This window comes from Carassius auratus, unplaced genomic scaffold (genome assembly GCF_003368295.1).
Source record: "Carassius auratus strain Wakin unplaced genomic scaffold, ASM336829v1 scaf_tig00216849, whole genome shotgun sequence".
In the NCBI taxonomy this organism is placed as follows: domain Eukaryota; kingdom Metazoa; phylum Chordata; class Actinopteri; order Cypriniformes; family Cyprinidae; genus Carassius; species Carassius auratus.
Window position 1 is genome coordinate 264746 of NW_020528766.1, and position 18899 is coordinate 283644.

An 18899-nucleotide genomic window follows, 5' to 3' on the forward strand; every position below is an offset into this window, starting at 1 on the left:
AAAAAAAGTTTTCTTAGTTTATCATTACATATAGACACATACTTAAATAGAAGGCAATGTATAAACCGTATTTACGGCACAATAAAAAAATGTGACCCAGGACCACAAAACCAGTCCTTAAGTCACTGGAGTTACTTGTAGGGGTCAAATTGAATGGGATAACGACAAAAATCAATAGCATATTAAGTAAAGATCATGTTCCATGAAGATATTTTGTAAATTTCCTACCGTTAATATATCAAAACCTAATTTTTTATCAGTAATATGCATTGCTAAGCACTTCATTTGTTCAACTCCAAAGGTGAATTTCTCAGTATTTTGGATTTTTTTGCACCCTCAGACTCCAGATTTTCAAATAAAGTTGTATCTCGGCCAAATACAGTCTTCAGAAACAACCCATACATCAATGGAAAACTTATTGATTCAGCTTTCAGATGATGTATAAATCTCAATTTAGAGAAATTTACCCTTATGGCTGGTTTTGTGGTCCAGGGTCACATATATACTACTTCTCCATTCCAAAACCAAATTTGCTAAGGTCACCTGAAATCGTTTGAAGAAGTGTTGGGCAGGGTGTCGATTCAGATAAACACAATTAAAATTTTATTTAACTTTGGTCAAAAATAATCAAACAAGTGTACACTTTCACAATGTTAGCATCATCATCATTTAACAAGGAACAAGGTCTGGGAGTACGTATCCGACCTGTCAGTTCCCAGACTTAAAGAGCGTCACAATCAGCTAGAACAACAACAACTTTGTATTTGTCAACCGTTAAGTTACGTTTGTCATTTTGACATCAGTTTTGCAGCCGCATGTCAAAATTCAGCAGCGCACAAACTGTATGTTGTCATCGGTTTCTTTAAACCGCATTCTGATGTGGTTTTGATTTGAGTGTTTCGCGACAGTCGTCACCGACATCTCGTATATTAGTGTCCAAATACTAAGCCTCACAAACCGGAGCAGCACATGAACAGACAAATGGAGTGCTAAAATAAAAAAAATAATTGAGATCATGTAGTCCTCAAGGTTACCGGTTGAGGACTGTTATAGGACAAACAGACAGACTTAAGGCGGTAGAATCCCTTTACGAAGTAAAAAAAAAAAAAAATAAAAAAAAAAGAAATACGTAAAATGAAAACTGAAAACTGAAATGAAAAGTGAAACAGACAGCAATACTGATGCATTTCATGGCCAATGTCCTCAATCAAACAGTGCAACTGCAAATTCAAGTAGTACAATATGGAGATTTGCTTCCCAGCCGAACATTATGAGGGAATTGTGTTTTCAGACTTTTTTTTTTTTTTTTGACTCCGCCGACATACAAGCTAATGTTGCATTCATAAAGTAAAAAAAAAAAAAAAAAATTGAGCCAATTTGTTTTCGTCGAAAGTCATTTCAATCACCAATTTTTTTTTTTTTTTTTCATGGTAATCCCCAATAATGCTGCAGATTTGGGTTTGGCAGGATGATTTCACATTTTACCCACTTGCGCTCCAGATCTACATATGCAGATTACATGCAAATACAGAACGTAAAAATCATACATACCTGCTCATAACGTGAAAACGCTTTCTCTTTGTAGTTATGTTACTTTTATTAAGTGGTTCGACACCAGATGGTGTGATATATAGATACAGTCAGTGAGTAGATATTATTATGCATGAGAAAACAAGAAAAAAAGTATAAAATCAAAACAGAACAAAAATAAAACCGAAAGAAACGAACAAAATAAACCTGACCAAAATGGAGACCTGTTTTAAGTGCTTAAAAAAGGTAGAACATGAAGGCCTGAGAGTCGGCCCAGAGGAAGGAATGTTAACGGGCATTAAACAAGCGCTCATGAAGGCCTGAATTTCGAACAGCGAGTATACATACGACTGACAGCGAGACGTTACTCATCCTGGTGCGCTTCCGTACTTTTGGTCATCAGATAAAAAAAACGTTAGGCTCAGCTGAAAGACAAATACATGTATGACTTTTGTGAATGCTGATTGATGTCTGTTCCTTTACTGGAGGGTTGTTGATATCAGCCTTTCCTTATTCATTTTAGTTTGGGAACATCGTGAATTACTGATATATAGTCCGTCTCTCAGCTCACTGCTTAAGTTGAAGTGCTTTGCTTCATTGTCAGGTTGATAACTGGGCCATATTTCTCTTACAGATTTAACTACTAGGCTTATCATTGCAAAGTACGAGATTTCTTGAGCGTCCTCCGACCTGCGCGGGGGGGAACGGGGAGGAAGGGATGTTTCGTTTTCTTGATTATTGTTTCTTCTTGATTTTTAAATCACTCTCTCTCTTTTTTAATTCATTTTGTCCTGGAATATATACAGGTTGTTGGTGGCGGCCACAGCTATGACGTTCTCTTTCGGGTGCCAGGCGGTGTGTAGGATCTTCTTGTTGAAGTCCAGGCTGTCCACGCTGATTTCGTCTTTCTTCCGTTTGCCTCCGGTGCAGACCTTGCGGGGTTTGAGAATGGCACGGGGTTTACTGTTCTCCCTCGATGCCTCCAGTGTGATGTCCCTGCGCGTGTTCCTGTCAAACATCCTGAAGAAATTGTTGTAGGAACCCGTCATAATGGCACTGAGGAGGATGGAATTGCAGGGGCCGATGAGATGAAAAAAAAGAAAATAAAAAAAATGATGTCAATTTGTTGCAAATGATATGTAAAACTAATTCTTTTTTTTTTTTTTGCACCAACGTTTTCAATTACATTCAAGCAAACTGTGATGCATTTATTTAAGCTATTTTTTTCCTATCTGCATTATAGGTTGCAAACCGTTTTTAGATCTTTTTTGTTTGTATCTCAAGTATAACACCGTTTTGATGCAGGATCAAAATCTGATTCCCAGGTAGTACTTAATTTTTGATTCACTATTTTATTTTGATTCAGTTTAAAAAATCTGATTCAGTGATTCTTTTAATCACATCATTTGTGTTCAAGTACCACTTCATCAATACCAAATCAGAAATAAAATCCTGTTATCATATAGGATAAACATTAAAGTAAACATTACAATTGTTCACTTTTAAATCTTATAAAGCTTTTAATAAAAGCTGAATCAAACACTCAGCAAGTTGCATTCGGGTCAATTCTGGCTGAAATGTACACCTGGTGTAGGTGTGTGCATCTACCTTCGGCCCAAGCTAGTTTCGTCAGAGGTGGGCTGCTGCTAGCACTAGATTAAGGAAATCAGCCGCTAAAGAAAAAGTTTTGACTCAAATCTCGACATAAATCTACAGTGTGTGCGTGCATGAAAATGTGATGTTCTTCTACTGTCTAAAAAAAGCTTTTAGGTGCGTTATTGGCAGCGCCACCCTCTGGTTACATTAACACGTTAGCACCACATCAGCCTTGAAAACATGGAGAATTATTGTAAAAAACGATATATATAATAAATTCACAGCATATTCGATATTCTATTATTAAATCAACTAATCAAATATTTGAAAATAGTGATTCCAACTATGTGTGTGTGTGTGTGTGTACACACATACACGCACATAAAATATATTTATAAAAAAAGGTCATGTAATATTTTGCCAGAATGTTTAACTTCCAAACACTGGTATAACATACAATTTTATTATATTATTAATTATATATTAATTTCTAATTTTACCATAATGTTTTTCTTAAAACAATTTCTCTCTATATAATATAAATAAAAATATATATACATTTTAAAAGTACTTGGAACCCGGGAGGGTAAAATTCAGTGTGAACCCAGAATCCATCATTATTAAATACGGATCCGCACCTGTCTGAACCGTTCCAACAGCACTCAAACTTGTCGAAAATGCAGTCGTTCTCGTAGAGAGAGCACAACTTGCTACGTAGGTACTCGTGTACCTAAAACAGAGGAACACAACAAATGTGAATCAGCAACAAAAACTAACAAAGAAATTGTCGTATCATTAGCAAAATGATATTTAAGCAGCGTGTGAAACTTTGGGGAGGTGCCGGCAGTATTTGAAGAATGTATTAATTGAAGACGTGAAACACCATGTTCTGAAAACATGACCGTACACGCTCTGGAATGTCAACTATTGCAATAAGATCTCTACTGTACCTGGTAGGTCTCTACGGGCCGGTTCTCCATATTCAGGTCCCAAACCTTAACAGAGAGGTAATCGCGGGTCATCATGTATCGACCGCTGTGGCTGAACTTGACGTCAGATATGGAGGAGATGATTTCTGAGAAGAACGACCGGCTGCTGGGATCTTCTGGCTCCTCAAAAACTTAGGACAAACAAAAACACATTTTTGATGACATTTCAGACTTGCAGCAGAAACATTAAAAGCTGTTTGAGTAAAAAAAAAAAAAAGAAGAAAAAAAAAAAAGAATAATACCAGTAGTTTGGATCAGAAAGATTTTTTTTTTTTAAACAAATGGATACTTTTGCTCAAAAGTGACTGTAGAATCTTTATACTCTCTTCAATATTGATATGAAATGTCCTTTTGTCGCAAAACAGCATATTACAATGATTTCCGAAGGATCATATGACACTTGAGACTGGAGTAATACTGAAAATTCAAACGTTTTGCTTTACACGACAGAAAGATAGAAAAAAAAGCATTTTAAAAATATAAAAATAAATGCATGAATTTCTTTTCTTTTTTTTTTTTAATACAACCTTTTTTTGTGAATATAATTTTACAATTTTACAATTTTTTTTTTTTTTAAAGCAAATAAATACTCTTTGTGAGCACAAGTGCCTTCTACCAGGTGGTTGAGGAGATGCCCCCCTAAAAAAAAGTAAAGAGCTTTGAGTGTTTAGAAAATTATTATTACCAAAAAGATCTGACCCCAAGCTTTTGAACAGTGGTGCGTGTATATATCCCACAATGCATTTGACTTGATCTTCATATATTTAGTGTGACCAATGGACCAGAAATGAACCCTATCAAAAAGAGCAGACTGCCAAATGCCAAAATGTGTATTCTAGAATAAATCATAACGTCAAATCTTCTTTTGTAAAGAACATAATACTTGGTAAAATAACACAAATAAAGGATTGAATTGCATATATACACACTAACAGTTAACAAACTAAAATAAAATGCTGGATACATAATGCTAACAGTCCATTCATTCCATCCAAACACTTCAGTTTTATGCACTCGTGTTCTGTTTTGTACTGACAGGAAGTAAATGGGGAGAGTTTGCTTTTTTGGTCTGGAGTAAACGGAGTGCTCGATTAATTACATAATCCAGTTATTACATAACACAAGGCCATGCTGACATTAAACAGTGGATGGCAAAAACCGACAAAAGGAGAACTTTCCACTGCCTCTTAGTGAGAGAGTCTGATCGGGTTTTAGGAGAAAAGGACACTGTGTCAGGGAACATTCCCACGTAAAGAGTTCAGACTCGCCATCTGATGGGAAATAAAGGGACGGAAGAATATAAAAGGGAAAAAAAGAGGGGGGAAAAGACAAATGGAAAAAAAGAGAGACTGGACTGACTCAAAATACTCACATTTGCTATGTCTATCACAGAGCGCGGCGGCCCTCATGTCACACAAGCGGATGGTTCCTTTACTACTGCTGTACACAAAGACATTACACTGGTGCGGGTGACACTCGGCCGCCGTTATCACCTCCGTCAGCTCCTCCATATTGGCTGGTTTTATATCTACAATGTCTGAGGAGGGAAACGGTAAAGGAAAGCAACAGAAATGACTTCAAACACACTTTTAAAGTCATTGAGCCGTGTCAGAGATGCAGGCCTTGGTCATTCCTTGGGGACTCGGTTTCTGAAGAAACGGTTGAAAAGGTCTTAATCCACACATACTAAAAATGTGTATGTTTTACAGTAAAATACAAATGATCAAGGGGACATACTGTATTGTGAACCTATTGCAGTCTAAAAGATTAATATATTGGACCATATAGGCACAACTATATTACGTCATTTCACAAGCATAGAGAATACTTACAAGTCTTAAAAAGGTACATATAAAAATAAAGAAAACCAGGCATGTGGAATTTATAGTATAGACATTCATAGAAGACAAATTCAGATCAGGCACATTTCAATAACAGAGAGGGGAAAAAACTGATTGTCACTGATTTGGTAAAGGATACTAAAACTTCTATCTGTGATTTCTAAATGCCAGAGGTTTATTCTGAGGTCGTCTGCAGAAAGGTATGTTTCATAATCACTATTTACTGAAATGGAATTGATGTGATATGTATGTGCATTAGCAAATATTCTGCGTGGGCTTGCTTCCACCATCAAGTCCATCGGCATCAGCACAGGAACCTGCGAAACAACGAAATATTAAGCCAAGAAAAGGTACACATTGAAAAGAACATGAAATATTTTCTTTAACTCCCCTCTCAAATTCGAAGTTAATATTTGCATACATAAAGATATATTAGGGGTGTAACTGTTCACAAAAATAATGATTTGGTTCGATACAACACAGTGGTGTCACGATTCGGTATGTTTTCGATACAGCAAAAAAAAGAGCAGCTAGATACATTTCCTTGATTTTTACATCAAAGTATGATCTTTTATTATTTTACTTTGAACAATGATGGAGCTATACTTGGCCCGTCTTCTTAGCAGCATATCAAACAAAAACCAAAACCAAATAAGTCCTTATAAAAAAAACTGAATGAAATATTGTAGTATAAGCTATAAACAAATATACAAGAAAAGCACAATTTTGTTTTAATATGGAACTCTGTGTTTTTACTCAATTTGTACGATTTCTTCAGAAAGATGAGTCTCTCCACGTTTTCTTCAGACAGCACAGATCCGCTTGATGTCACCTGCAGTGGAAAACACCCTCTTGCTAGAGACAGATGTTCCAGGCACAGCCAGGTAACGCCGTGCCAACATGGCAAATTGAGGGTATAGTGCTTTTGGGCTTTCCACCATTTCAGTGGATCTGCATCCACTCCCTGAACAATTGCATCTCCCCCTTCGCCATTTTGACCACAGACTTTGAGATTGGCTCCTGGTCATGGGTCATGAACAGTCCTCCAAACAGCTCAGTCATGGCCAATTTCTTTTCTTGTGGAGGTAATGTTGAGGGCTCCATGTCCACTGTCTGAGTCTCTATGGAGGTGGCTCTGTGGTGCCTGTGGCTTGGCCCTGGAGAAATATTTAAAAAAAAAAAAACCTATAAAAATCTTACACTAGTAAAATAAAATGATCAGGTGTTAGAAATCAAGTGTAACCTTGTTTCTACAAAGACTGGGACTGACTGAAGAGTTGTGAGACAGATGCTAATACCCCATAGCATGGGACTCACTACAAAAGGTTAGTATTAATCACACATGGAAAGGTTATACACAGGAACATGGAATACCACAATACAGAACAGATTATAAAGAACACATCAAGGTGTACTCACAGTGTCAACGATATTGAAATAAAAACATAAGAATGCAAATAATTAGATCAAAAATATAGTAAGCAGCAAAATATAAATAGTACCTGTTGTTCAGTGCTCAATCTCTGTGGTGAGAAGGTCAGAGTCTCAGGCCAGTGATAGAATCCAAGTGTAGCAATGACTTGAATCGTGGATTCAAAGCGGTGCTCTTGTGTAGTAATCTTGCAGACCAGGTTCTGTGTGTCTCTGCTGCAGGTCATTTCTGATAGCAGTTTTGCCATCCCTCGCTGCTGTGCTGTCATCATCAGACAGTACCATTGATTTCAGGATCATCGTTTTCTTAGGCAGGACCATGGACGCAGATGGAGCGGACTCAGTTTTCAAAACTGTGATGACATGTCATTTTTAAACAAAGTCACAAAGTCTTTAACATTTTTCTTCAAAGCTTTGCCCGCCACTGCAGAATACACTGCTGTCTGAAGCTCAAGATATCTTTCAATCATATTGTAGCATAAATTCCATTTAGCTGGTATATCTTGGATGAGTTTGTGAATAGGAAGCTGCAGCAACTCCTGTTTTGTCTTCAACACATGGGTCACTGTTGTGCTTCTGTGAAAGAAGGTCACAATCTTTCTGATCTTTGCCAGGAGGCGAGAGATCTGCTGCACTGCCATTGCTTTCTGAGACTGAGATTAATGACATGGGCAAAGCATCCTATTTGTGGTGCGAGTCCAGCAGCTCCAACAGCATTAACAGCATTAACTATATTCCTGGCATTGTCAGCAGTCATATTAGCTCGTTCCAGCTTCCACATTTCCACCGCTTCTGTCATTCCTTTGGACAAATCCTCACTTGTGTGACTCTAAAGGGGGAGTTTTCATCTCCCATTCAGCGGTAAGGTAATGTGCCGTTACAGTCAGGTAAGCTTTGTGTAGCCCTTGACGTCTAGCAGTCCGTTGTAAGAGCAAACACTGGTGCTTCGGCCAACTGGTTCTCTATTTGGGCTTTTGTTTTATTTTGTACAAAGCAGGAATCGTGAAGGAATAGTGTTATGGGGCTCAATTACAACAAAGATGCTGTTGGTAAGTTTTTGACTCCACTTAAGCATAAAAATACAATAATCCATTTGCAGATATTTAAGAAACATGGTAAGTTAACATACTTGTTTATCTGAAAAACAATGCTACAGTTTTTCTTTCTTTGAAAATGTGCATTTCCGGGCCGGAATGTCAGTCTCTGTTATGGTTTGTGAAACCTGCCCACTGCCAGTTTACCCAATTGTATTTAGGCACCCCTGGTTGGGGTGTTCATCATTCATCATCAAGTGCGCTCATTCCTGTTGGTGTCGTCAATCTGGCAACCTGCATGTGTGTCAAGTCTTAGGGGGAGGGGCCGGGTGGAAAAACACCCCCTCTCCAATATTTTTTTTTAATTTGGATTGCAATACTTAGTTCAACAACTCTGTAACAATCCTACATACAGCACCTTTAAGCATGTTCTTAAAACCCATGTTTTCCACTACAGAGTAAGGTCTCATATCCTTGGCTATGTTTGCAGTGTGTGTGTTTCTAGTTTTCCTCTAGTTCCAGTTATTGACACAATGGGGTGATTTCAGCATAAATGTGTTTGGCATGTTTGAAGTATTGCCGCTGATGTAGCTTAATGTCGTGTAGCAGATGCAACATACCATTGTTTTTTTTATCATCACCCTCATAACTTACGGGGAAACCAAAGTGGTCCCAAACAGCAGACCTGTTGGTTATTGGAGGATCCTCTATTTCTGGTTCTTGTAATTGCATTAACGTCTATCTATATTGCAGTGAGCTAGGAATAGTGTTTTTCTTTGGGTGGTGGGCACTGAGAACATTACATTTTACACATTTTAATCTTTTTATTTTCCAAATATAATAGTATTAGACCGAATCGTTGGGTTTGTAGTGTGTACCGAACCGAAAGCCTTGTACCGAATGGTTCAATGCGAATACGTGTGACGTTACACCCATAATATAGATATAAATATATTAGTGCTGTCAAACGATTAATCGCATCCAATATAAAAGTTTTTATTTACATAATGTGGGTTATGCATATACAAAGACACCCATACAGTTTATATTTTGAAAATATTTAAATATAATTATATTAATATAAATACTTTCATACATAAATATATTTAATATATAATAAAAAAAAAAATCTTAAATATACATGCGCGTGTATATAATAAATATAGACAGTGTACACACACATTATGTAAACAAAAACTTTTATTTTGGATGCAATTAATCGAGAATAATCGTTTGACAGCACTAAATATGCAATATAATATAACAACCAATATAAAACCTATACAAGGTTGCGATTAAATTATGGCACACTGCTGTATAGTTTTTCAAAAATGTACTTGTCTTGACTTGTCTGGAACACATCTCTTTCTCAGGTGCAGTCCTGCTCCACTGATAGCTGGGTTTATACTGCGCATTTACATCACATGGCATGTACTCTACAGACTACAGGTTCTGGAAACATCTGACTTTAAATCTTATTAAATATGTATTAACTAAAAACCTGTGCTTCACTGGCTGCGCTCTCAACTCAAAATGTCATCTGAAGAGAAGCGGCAGACTAACCCGTAGTGTTGTGATTCGGAACGGATCTCGCAGTCTTCCGTCTTCGTCTTTAAGATTATATCCATCTGCTCGTTTGTCCCTTTCACTGATCTTCCATAGTTTGATGGTTTTATCTTTGTGAGGAAAAAAAAAGAAGCAAGTCAGTAATAGAGAAATTGCACATCCAAAACTTGTTTCTAAAAAGAGGAAATTAAGCCAAAAAGCACCACATTTTCCTTTAATCAGAGCAAAATGTGTCATTTTCTGTCTAGGTAGGCAGCTCAAATAATTTTGAAACAGCTATAGATACACCACCATTCATACATTTTGAGATGGTAAGATTTTTGTTATTGTTTTTGAAAGCCTCTAATTTTTAAAACAGAAATATTGCGACAAAAAATAAATATTGCATTTTTTTAGGATTTTTTTTGATGAATGGACACTTTAAGGCAAAATCACAACGGTGTCTTCATACCGTTTGCAGAAAGGAGAAAGTGTGCAGCGTTCTGTTGCGGGAGCCATCTGATTTTATTGATCTTCTCCTCGATTTCTAAACTTTTCAAGTAATCAAACTCAGGCTCGTGACTCTGAAAGGTGCTGTACACGTTGTATTCCCCTCTTGAGAGCAGGCGGTTTTTACTCTGTGGACAGAAACATTGAACACTTACGTAAACGCATGGAATCACACTTCCTAAAAAAAAATTAATGCAGTAAAAATCTTGCATCACCTCCTGTTCTCGCTGAAATATGACAACTCTTCCCCCTTTGTCTCCCGTGGCTAATAACTCCCCCGAATAGTTAAATTCAACAGTTGAGATAATGTCCGCTGCATATCCGAAAGGAAGAAAGCAAGATTAGACAATTATTTACTTCATACATTAAACATGCACAGCTTTAAAAAAGAAGATAGCTTTGACACCAACATTAACTTTCTAAATGAATGTTTTTGATTTTATTGTGCAAGACTAATCATTGCATATCATGCCAAAGACAAATCACGTTTTTCTTTCATTAAATATTCATTATTCATGACTCATCTTCATGCATGCTTAAGTTGAAATGTTTTAAGCTCAAACCATAGTTAAAACTAACCTATATCCTGAATCTGTCATACATTCAACATGCACGGCTTCAAAAAACTAAAAAGACGCCAAAATTGTCCCTAAATGCATGTTCCTGGTCTTATTTTTGCAACACTGATCAATGCACGTTGTGCCAATATATGCAATATTAAAGTCTCATTCATACACATTTAAGTGTAGATGTTTTAACTGAAGTAAAATGGATCTATGCTCCGTATGGATCATTTCCTGCCGCTTCACCCCTTCTGATCTCTCTCATTTGGGGAGGGGAGGACACAGGGACAAACAGAGCCACGATTCAATGTTCCTGAAACAGAACATTTAGCTCAATGCAGACATGCCTAGGCTTCATTTAGCTGAAGGATCACACGCCAAAAACACAGGACAAGAGATAATCAAAACCAAACTGAAACAAATCTAATGACCGTTTGGTTTCTTCACTGTGGATATATTGAGGAAACTCTTCATCAGGTGAAAAACGCTGATGAGTGATGAATTAATCTGAGCAAACCTAAATGATTCAGTAGGTCCTTCTGTCTCAGTTCAGAGTTAGCTTTAGCTACAGGTTTGGTTTAAAAACGAGCATGAATTAAAAAAAAAAAAAGATTGTTTTGACGAAGAGGAAAAAGACTCTTTTCAGTTTATACAGAAACAGCACAGTTCACAGAACTTCTGTGTTGAGTACCATCAAAGCCAGTGTGAGAATATCATTTACACTCCCCTGTAACTTTGTGTGGTTTTTTTTTTTTTCATTTTTATTAATTCAAGAGTGTTTGGGATAACACAAAATAAATGTACCACTTTGAGGGGAAGTCGTGGCCTAATGGTTAGAGATTTTGACTCCTAGCCCTAAGGTTGTGGGTTCGAGTCTCGGACTGGCAACACCACACCTGAGGTGCCTAAAGAAACTAAACTAAAAGAAATCCAGAGTGGAAGGAATCAGCTAATGAGGAACAAACAGGTGGTGGTCTCGGTGTGTTCTGGACCATCTGTGTATCATCTGATTAATCAATCTCTAGTCACACCAGTGACAGAGTAATCTGATGACTCACAAACATCACGAAACACAAGAACATGGCCGGTCATATTTCAACATCAACACAAAGATTATTCAGCATACAGAAAAAAAGGTTTTACTGATGACAATCCTCTTAACATCCTGTTACGTTACATTACTGTTCAAGTCATCACCACTTAATGATAGCAAATAAAATGCAACCAAATTAAAATCAACTTTTACACAAATATTAATTTTCACCTTTCGAAATTCGTTTTTTTTTTACTATTCTAATATTTTTACTATTCAAATATAATTCTAACATATTAGAATTTAGAATATTCGTTGACAGCCCTAATGCACATACAGTCTGACAACGGACTGCCTAAGACTAAGACTTTTGCACAGTAGTTTATGCATAAAGTATGTATAATTGGATTAAGTATATTAAAATAAGTATAAAGTATACGTTTATATGTGTTAAGGGCTTGATTTTTGCTGGAGAAAACAGCTGTGGTGTGATGAACGGTGAACGGAGCGAAAACTTTACAGTAGATGAGAAACCGATTGCTCCCTCGTGACCTTTTGTCAACTGTATTTATGACAAAAATATGCACAGATTCTGCCGTTTTCACATGACATTTAAGCAGACTGACTGAGGCGATCGCAAATTTGTGTGCAGTTTACGAAGCCAAATATTTAAATCGATCGCTCAGGCATTTAAGAGGCACCGAAATCTGCGTGCTGATTCGGTTTCGGTGCATACCGGTTCCAAAGGTACTGGTTCCATATTGGTACAGGTGCCATTGGTTTCGGTACCCAACCCTAAAGATGATAATATCACCAATAATAATATAAGAGTTACAATTTAATGAATGCAAACTAATATGAACATACCATTTAAATATTTATCACCTTCTTAAATTACATAAACTTTTGTATTAATCAAAATTAAAAACAAGATTTTTTTTAATGAGTGCACATTAGATTGCACCAATTTCAACTGATATGTTGCTATATGACACAACAGACAAATATCTATACTATGAAAAACATAGCTAATATAATTATTATTATTGCTATTATTTATATGATTTTATACCAAACGGTTAGTTCCACATACCAAAAATCTAAATAAAACAAAATATATCTTATAAATATTGATTTATCTTCTTACAGTAATGACTACTTAATTATGGTTTAACGGTCATAAATACACAAATTTAAAACATTTTTGGTCCTTAAAATAGACCTTCATTTTATTTCTGCAAAATATATGCACTATTTCCCCCTCTTAATTTTGGAGTTTAAGGTGACCTGCCCTGGACATGTTTTTGTCAAATTCAATCTAGCGTAAAGAGTCATGGTCATCAACTATCCTGATTTTTCATCGTGTGATGTGCATCTGAAAATGACACAAGTACAGATAGAGAGGAAACACCTCTGTACTGTATCACAACACAAACCAAGACAGCCGCAGCAGCAGCGGGGGAAGCGTAGGCAGGTACAGGACCATCTCGTAAATAAACCACAGCAAATATTAACGAATAACATCCACATCAGACATCAGCCACAACCTACAGCAACATAACATCAGCACCACCCAAAACCATCAAATTAGAGCATCCTACAGTAACCCAAACGACACGTTACATCACAGAGGAGTCCGTTAGCGCTAGGAAAAAGCTCAAAAACAAGCGGAGAACCCAGTGTAAGAGGCAGACGGAGATACATGCACACATACCCATCCTGAAAGGTAGAGAGAGGCCATTATAGAACAGTTCCAGGCTGTTTCTGTCAGCAGCACACAAGCAGCAGAGCAAGATTTAAGAGCCTGAGAGTATCTGCAGTATGGACGGCGCTGGCTGGTGAGCGGAGGGTGCCATGTTGGACAGGACAGACCGTGAGGGAATCCCTCCACACATGACACGAACCCTTCATGTGAGATCCTGAAGGAATTTCGGCCTTATAAACATCCACATATAACTTAAACGGAGTTTGTACTGCAGTCCTTCCCACAAACAAATGACTCACTTCCTGTTTGAATGTGTTTCAGGGGTGGAGAAACGGCACACAAGCAACTAAAACAATACATTCACCATGATTTAAAAAAATTATACTTAATATCAATTCTTGGACAAATGTATACTACAAAATGTTATTGACTATATACATATCTCTCTCTATCTACACACACACACTAAGGGTGGAAAAATAAAATTTGATACAACATAGTACTGTGATATTTTCCATGACGATACTGTATAAATACACGTCCCTGTCGATACATGTCCCCGTCCATGTTTAAAGTGCCCCTATTACGCCCTTTCCAATATTGCCTTTCATACAGTGTGTAATGTAGCTGCTTGTGAATGTAAACAATCTGCAAAGTTGAAAAGCACACCATGAATAAAGATATTGGTTCCCAAAATAAAGAAGACTCTCTACAGCCTAAACGAGTTGTTTTTAATTCAAGTTCAAATCCCACTTCTGTGACAGGTACATATCACGGGGTAACACATTTGCATAATGTGCGCCTATGTTCTACGCTGGCCAGGCGCAAACAACTTGACCCCGTCCACAAACAAGTCATTCAACAAACGACTGCTTCTCTGATCTGAATCGGAGTTTAACGCGGGATTCACAAAACGCTTGCTGTTGAAAGATAAATCAGTATCCTGTTTTTTGGGACAAGCTGCTTCACTGAATCACAACCTGTGAGTATGATAAATAATAGATGTTTATATTTTCTATTGAGCATTCAAAATACAGAAATATTGAAATGAGAATCATTTCTGACACGCTGTGAGCTGTAGACCAACCACAACAGACGAGGCCATCTGACCAATCAGAGCAGAGCACGCTCACGCAAATGGGTGGAAAGACTGAATTTCTTCAAATGGATCGTTTGAGAATTGCTGGAAAATGAGGTGATATTAAATGCATATTTTAAGAAAACGAAAGCATTTTTTGACCTTGCATGCACGTAATCCTATTGTAGGAGACTCCCAAAATGATATAAGAATTATGAATTATAAAATGGCATAATACGGGCTCTTTAAATCGGATGTAAGACTAAATTTTATTTTAATTTACTGACTAAAAAAAAAACAAAAAAAAAAAAACATTTATTTAAATTTTGACAGCAGTCTACTTTCCAATGCCCCATTAGCTGAAGGGTTTGTACAACTTTTTTGTACACGTTCAAGTTGCATTGTTCAAAATATCTGTAGCAGTTCAGAAGTGCATACCAGTTTACATTTAATTAAGTTGGACTAGATTCAACTGTAACACAAATAATTGAGTTTGCCAGGTGTATACAACATTTATGACAGGTTGTCATGAAAGTGTTGAGCAGTTGGTCTGGTTGACAATCCCATTTTGCACTGCAGCAATAAAACTGAAGTGAGAAACTGAGAAATCTTTTTTTTTTTGTTTGTTTGTTACCAAAGTTTACCTTTACATAATTTGAAGTTGGAAAAAATGGCTAAATTACAATATAAATCACAGAAATACAAAAAAAAAAAAGTCTAATAAGATTTTAATTCACACAAATGGCTGTATTATATTTATTACTTTTTTTAAATTGAAATTTAAATTAAGGAATTAAAAAGATAAAACATTTATAAAATCATTTAAGAAATAGAAAATACATAAAAAAAATTGTAAATTAAAATTGTAAAATAATGTTAAATAACAGAAAAATATGTAAAAATGCATTAGTTATTGCTTTCTGAATCTACTTGACAACAATGGCTCTCATTGCAAGGTATAAAACACCTTTTTCATCTAATTGATGAATCAAACAAACAAATATCAAGTCAATAAGAACTCATTTTTGCACATTTCAATAAATCATATGCAACACGTTAATAAGGCTATAAGAACAGCTTTTTTGCTCAGTTTCCTGGTCTTAAACACACAAAACCAGCAAACACCTCCACTAGAAAGTGCAGAGAAAACCGGAAGTCTTCACACTTAGGAATTACTTGGATGGCAAGGAGCCAGCGACTATCCCAGAGCCATTTATTATGCTGAGTGTGAGAAAGTCACAGCAAATTTAATTCTAATGTTTGCATTCTGCAAGCACAGTCTGAAGGCCCGCTAAAAATACACACAATATGGACAGTACTGTTTTGAATCCAAATTCGCATGCATCCTTATCACTACAACTCAAAATTCCATTTCCACAGAATTCCACAAAGAAGGATTAGGCTATCGCTCGGAACAATCACACCTCACAAGCTGGCCAAACAGTGATCTCTAAATAACCTTCTCTAGCACGATATTACACCAGTCAATGTGTCCGTTTCCTAGAAATTAATTTTATTTTTTACAGAGGGCAAAGCAGAGAGCTTGAAGAGGCAAAAACATTAACAACCAACTGCCACCATACAAACAACACTCAACTAAGATACTAAAAACTTTTGTTTCAACATTAAACTTCCTTACGAAGGTCTCTGAACGGAATAGAACAGCTACATTTTGTCTCCTATAGAGTGACATGATTTGATATTTTTAGCAAAATAATATAGAAAGGCCTCAATGACTGATCTCTGGATGGAGCGGAGTGCACCCTCGGACACGACACATGGATAATGTGAGCTGGTCGGACCAGTTGGACATGCTTTCCACTGTTTCAAAGGCAGGATGTGCTTCCCTACAGGAGCCCCAGAAAACAGCAAAACTGTTCACTGACGCGTGTGCCCAACAGCAGACCAATCCATCAATCTGCAAAGTGCCATGCCATAATAATACATTCTGATTTGGATTTATTGTTACTACTGTACTTCGCTAACTGCCTGTTTGCTAACAATCACCATCACGTGACTAAAAACTCAAAAAATAGTTTGACGAGCATTGCATTCTTTCCCATGCAACCATATTTCCTAATGAAACTGACTGATAGTTTCATTTAAATAAAAAAAGCAGTCAATTATCTGCTACTTGTCAATGATAGTCTGACTTCAGGCAAAATATATACATTTTTTATTAACTGGTCAATTATAATTTAATTTTTTAATTTAAGACCATTTTGCTTCCATAACGTCATCTTTCATAACATCTACTGTAAAGAAAAATCCAAAATATTCCATCTTACACTTACTGAGTTTTTATATTTCAATTACAATACATATCTTTAAAAGATTTTCTAAGTCAAAAATTTCCAATTCTGCAGAACTTACGCCAAACTTAAAGGTTCATTCCTATCTATACTCCAAAGACTTTTATAGACATTTGTTTGTTCATACATCACTTGCTTTATACATGTAACATTATACGTCTTAAAACATGGTGAATATGTTTTTAACCTGGCCTTATGAAAAGGCATGTAAATTAGTGTTCTTTTTTTTTAATTAGATGCATACGTAAATTAACATTTCAGAAAATGTGTAATATAAATGCACAGTGAATAATCAACTAAGGAATTATGGTTTATTAGTTACATTTTTGCCAAATCCTGCTGTTGTAACACCTTAAGTAGTATAAAAGGGGAGTGGCATTCTCATTCTTAAGAGCATTTGATTGGACAACAATTTGGACACACCTAGGAATGCAACTCCAGTCATCAATATTTTTACTCTTTTTTTTTTTTTTTTCCCTACCACAGAAACATCAAATTTTGATTAAACTCACTATTTCATGTTCATTAATTTCACATGTATGCATATATCCATATGAATTTAATCAGGATAACAAAAATATATATATAAATCATGAGAAAATAAGTGGTCTGTGTTTATTTTATGACAATGACCAACTGCCTCTGCACAACTGCCTCTTACACCTATTAAATTTAATCATTTAGCAGGTGGTTTTACCCAAAGAGACTTAGAAATAAAGAACATCGAAAGCATTATGTTATTCCATAAACAATATTTACAGCACTGCAATGCAAAGTTTCAAGCACAAGAGTATCTGTCCATTAACTTCCCTCTATAAACGTTTTTTTTTTTTTTGAAGAGTAATTACGAAATTTGGGCATGGATCTGTAACACTCCTGACTCCATCTCTTCCTATCATACCTTGCTATGCACCCTTCACTACAAAAAACTCTTCCAATGTGTTCATCACTCATGCATACTCACCCAAAGGTGTTTTAAACCAATGCAAACAGTTATTTACCTTCTGCCACATCTTCATCTACGGCTCCTTTGACCTGGGAGAAGCACCACTGGAAATCATTGCCTCCACCAGCCCCTGCAAAACAACAACACAAGTGCATTGAAATGCATGCTCAGATCAGCCTCCCAGAAGCAATTAATCACGCAGAAGCCAGAGCCCTGCCAGCCCGAGCATGCATACTGAGATAGCGCAGTGGATGTGGGTTTGATTTAGTGTCTGGTTTGATGTTTAGGCCGCACTCCTGCCGCTCGCGCCCCCGCCTACCAACTCAAACCCCCGCACGGCGCGTTTACCTGCCATCATCGCCTGCGCCTGTTCCTCGAGCCTTCAGCGCGGCTAATCCTGGACCACAGCCGGGCGGACAGTGCGAATGAGCGCGGAATGAGAGTGAGCGGAGGCGAGCGGGATCAGCCCGTGATTTGGTTTCGTTTCAAGATGGCGCACGCTGCCCGTCGACATGACACAGTGACGTCATTTAACCAACCGAGCCGCGCGCCCGTCGCGTCGTCGCTGCGCTGACGTTTGCGCAGACGCCGTGAGTTACGCAAAACCAAACGCCCTTGTTTTGTATTTTTGTTTATTGTTAAACAAAAAAAAAAAAAAAAAAAAAAAAACACCCCTGACACACTGAATGTATTTGTTGACTGACAATTCAAATGACACACTGTCCGTTTTTCATTAGAACAAACCGTTAGTGTTTTAACGCATTTGAGAGTTAACGTTCATCTCAG

The 18899-nt window shown here is 36.9% G+C and overlaps 1 protein-coding gene across 1 annotated transcript; it reads right to left on the bottom strand.

Annotated features, from left to right (window-relative positions):
• Nucleotides 1–580: 580 nt before the first annotated feature.
• On the bottom strand, nt 581–18634 carry LOC113099051 (serine/threonine-protein phosphatase 2A 55 kDa regulatory subunit B delta isoform-like). The gene is made up of 10 exons (XM_026264113.1): nt 18462–18634; nt 18169–18243; nt 10692–10789; nt 10439–10604; nt 9985–10097; nt 6096–6273; nt 5488–5652; nt 4077–4246; nt 3765–3856; nt 581–2586 (listed from the first exon to the last, which is right to left on the bottom strand). The coding sequence occupies exons 1-10, from the start codon at nt 18469–18471 to the stop codon at nt 2307–2309; spliced, it is 1347 nt and encodes a 448-aa protein (XP_026119898.1). The 5' UTR covers nt 18472–18634; the 3' UTR covers nt 581–2306.
• Between the last annotated feature and the right edge of the window lie 265 nt (nt 18635–18899).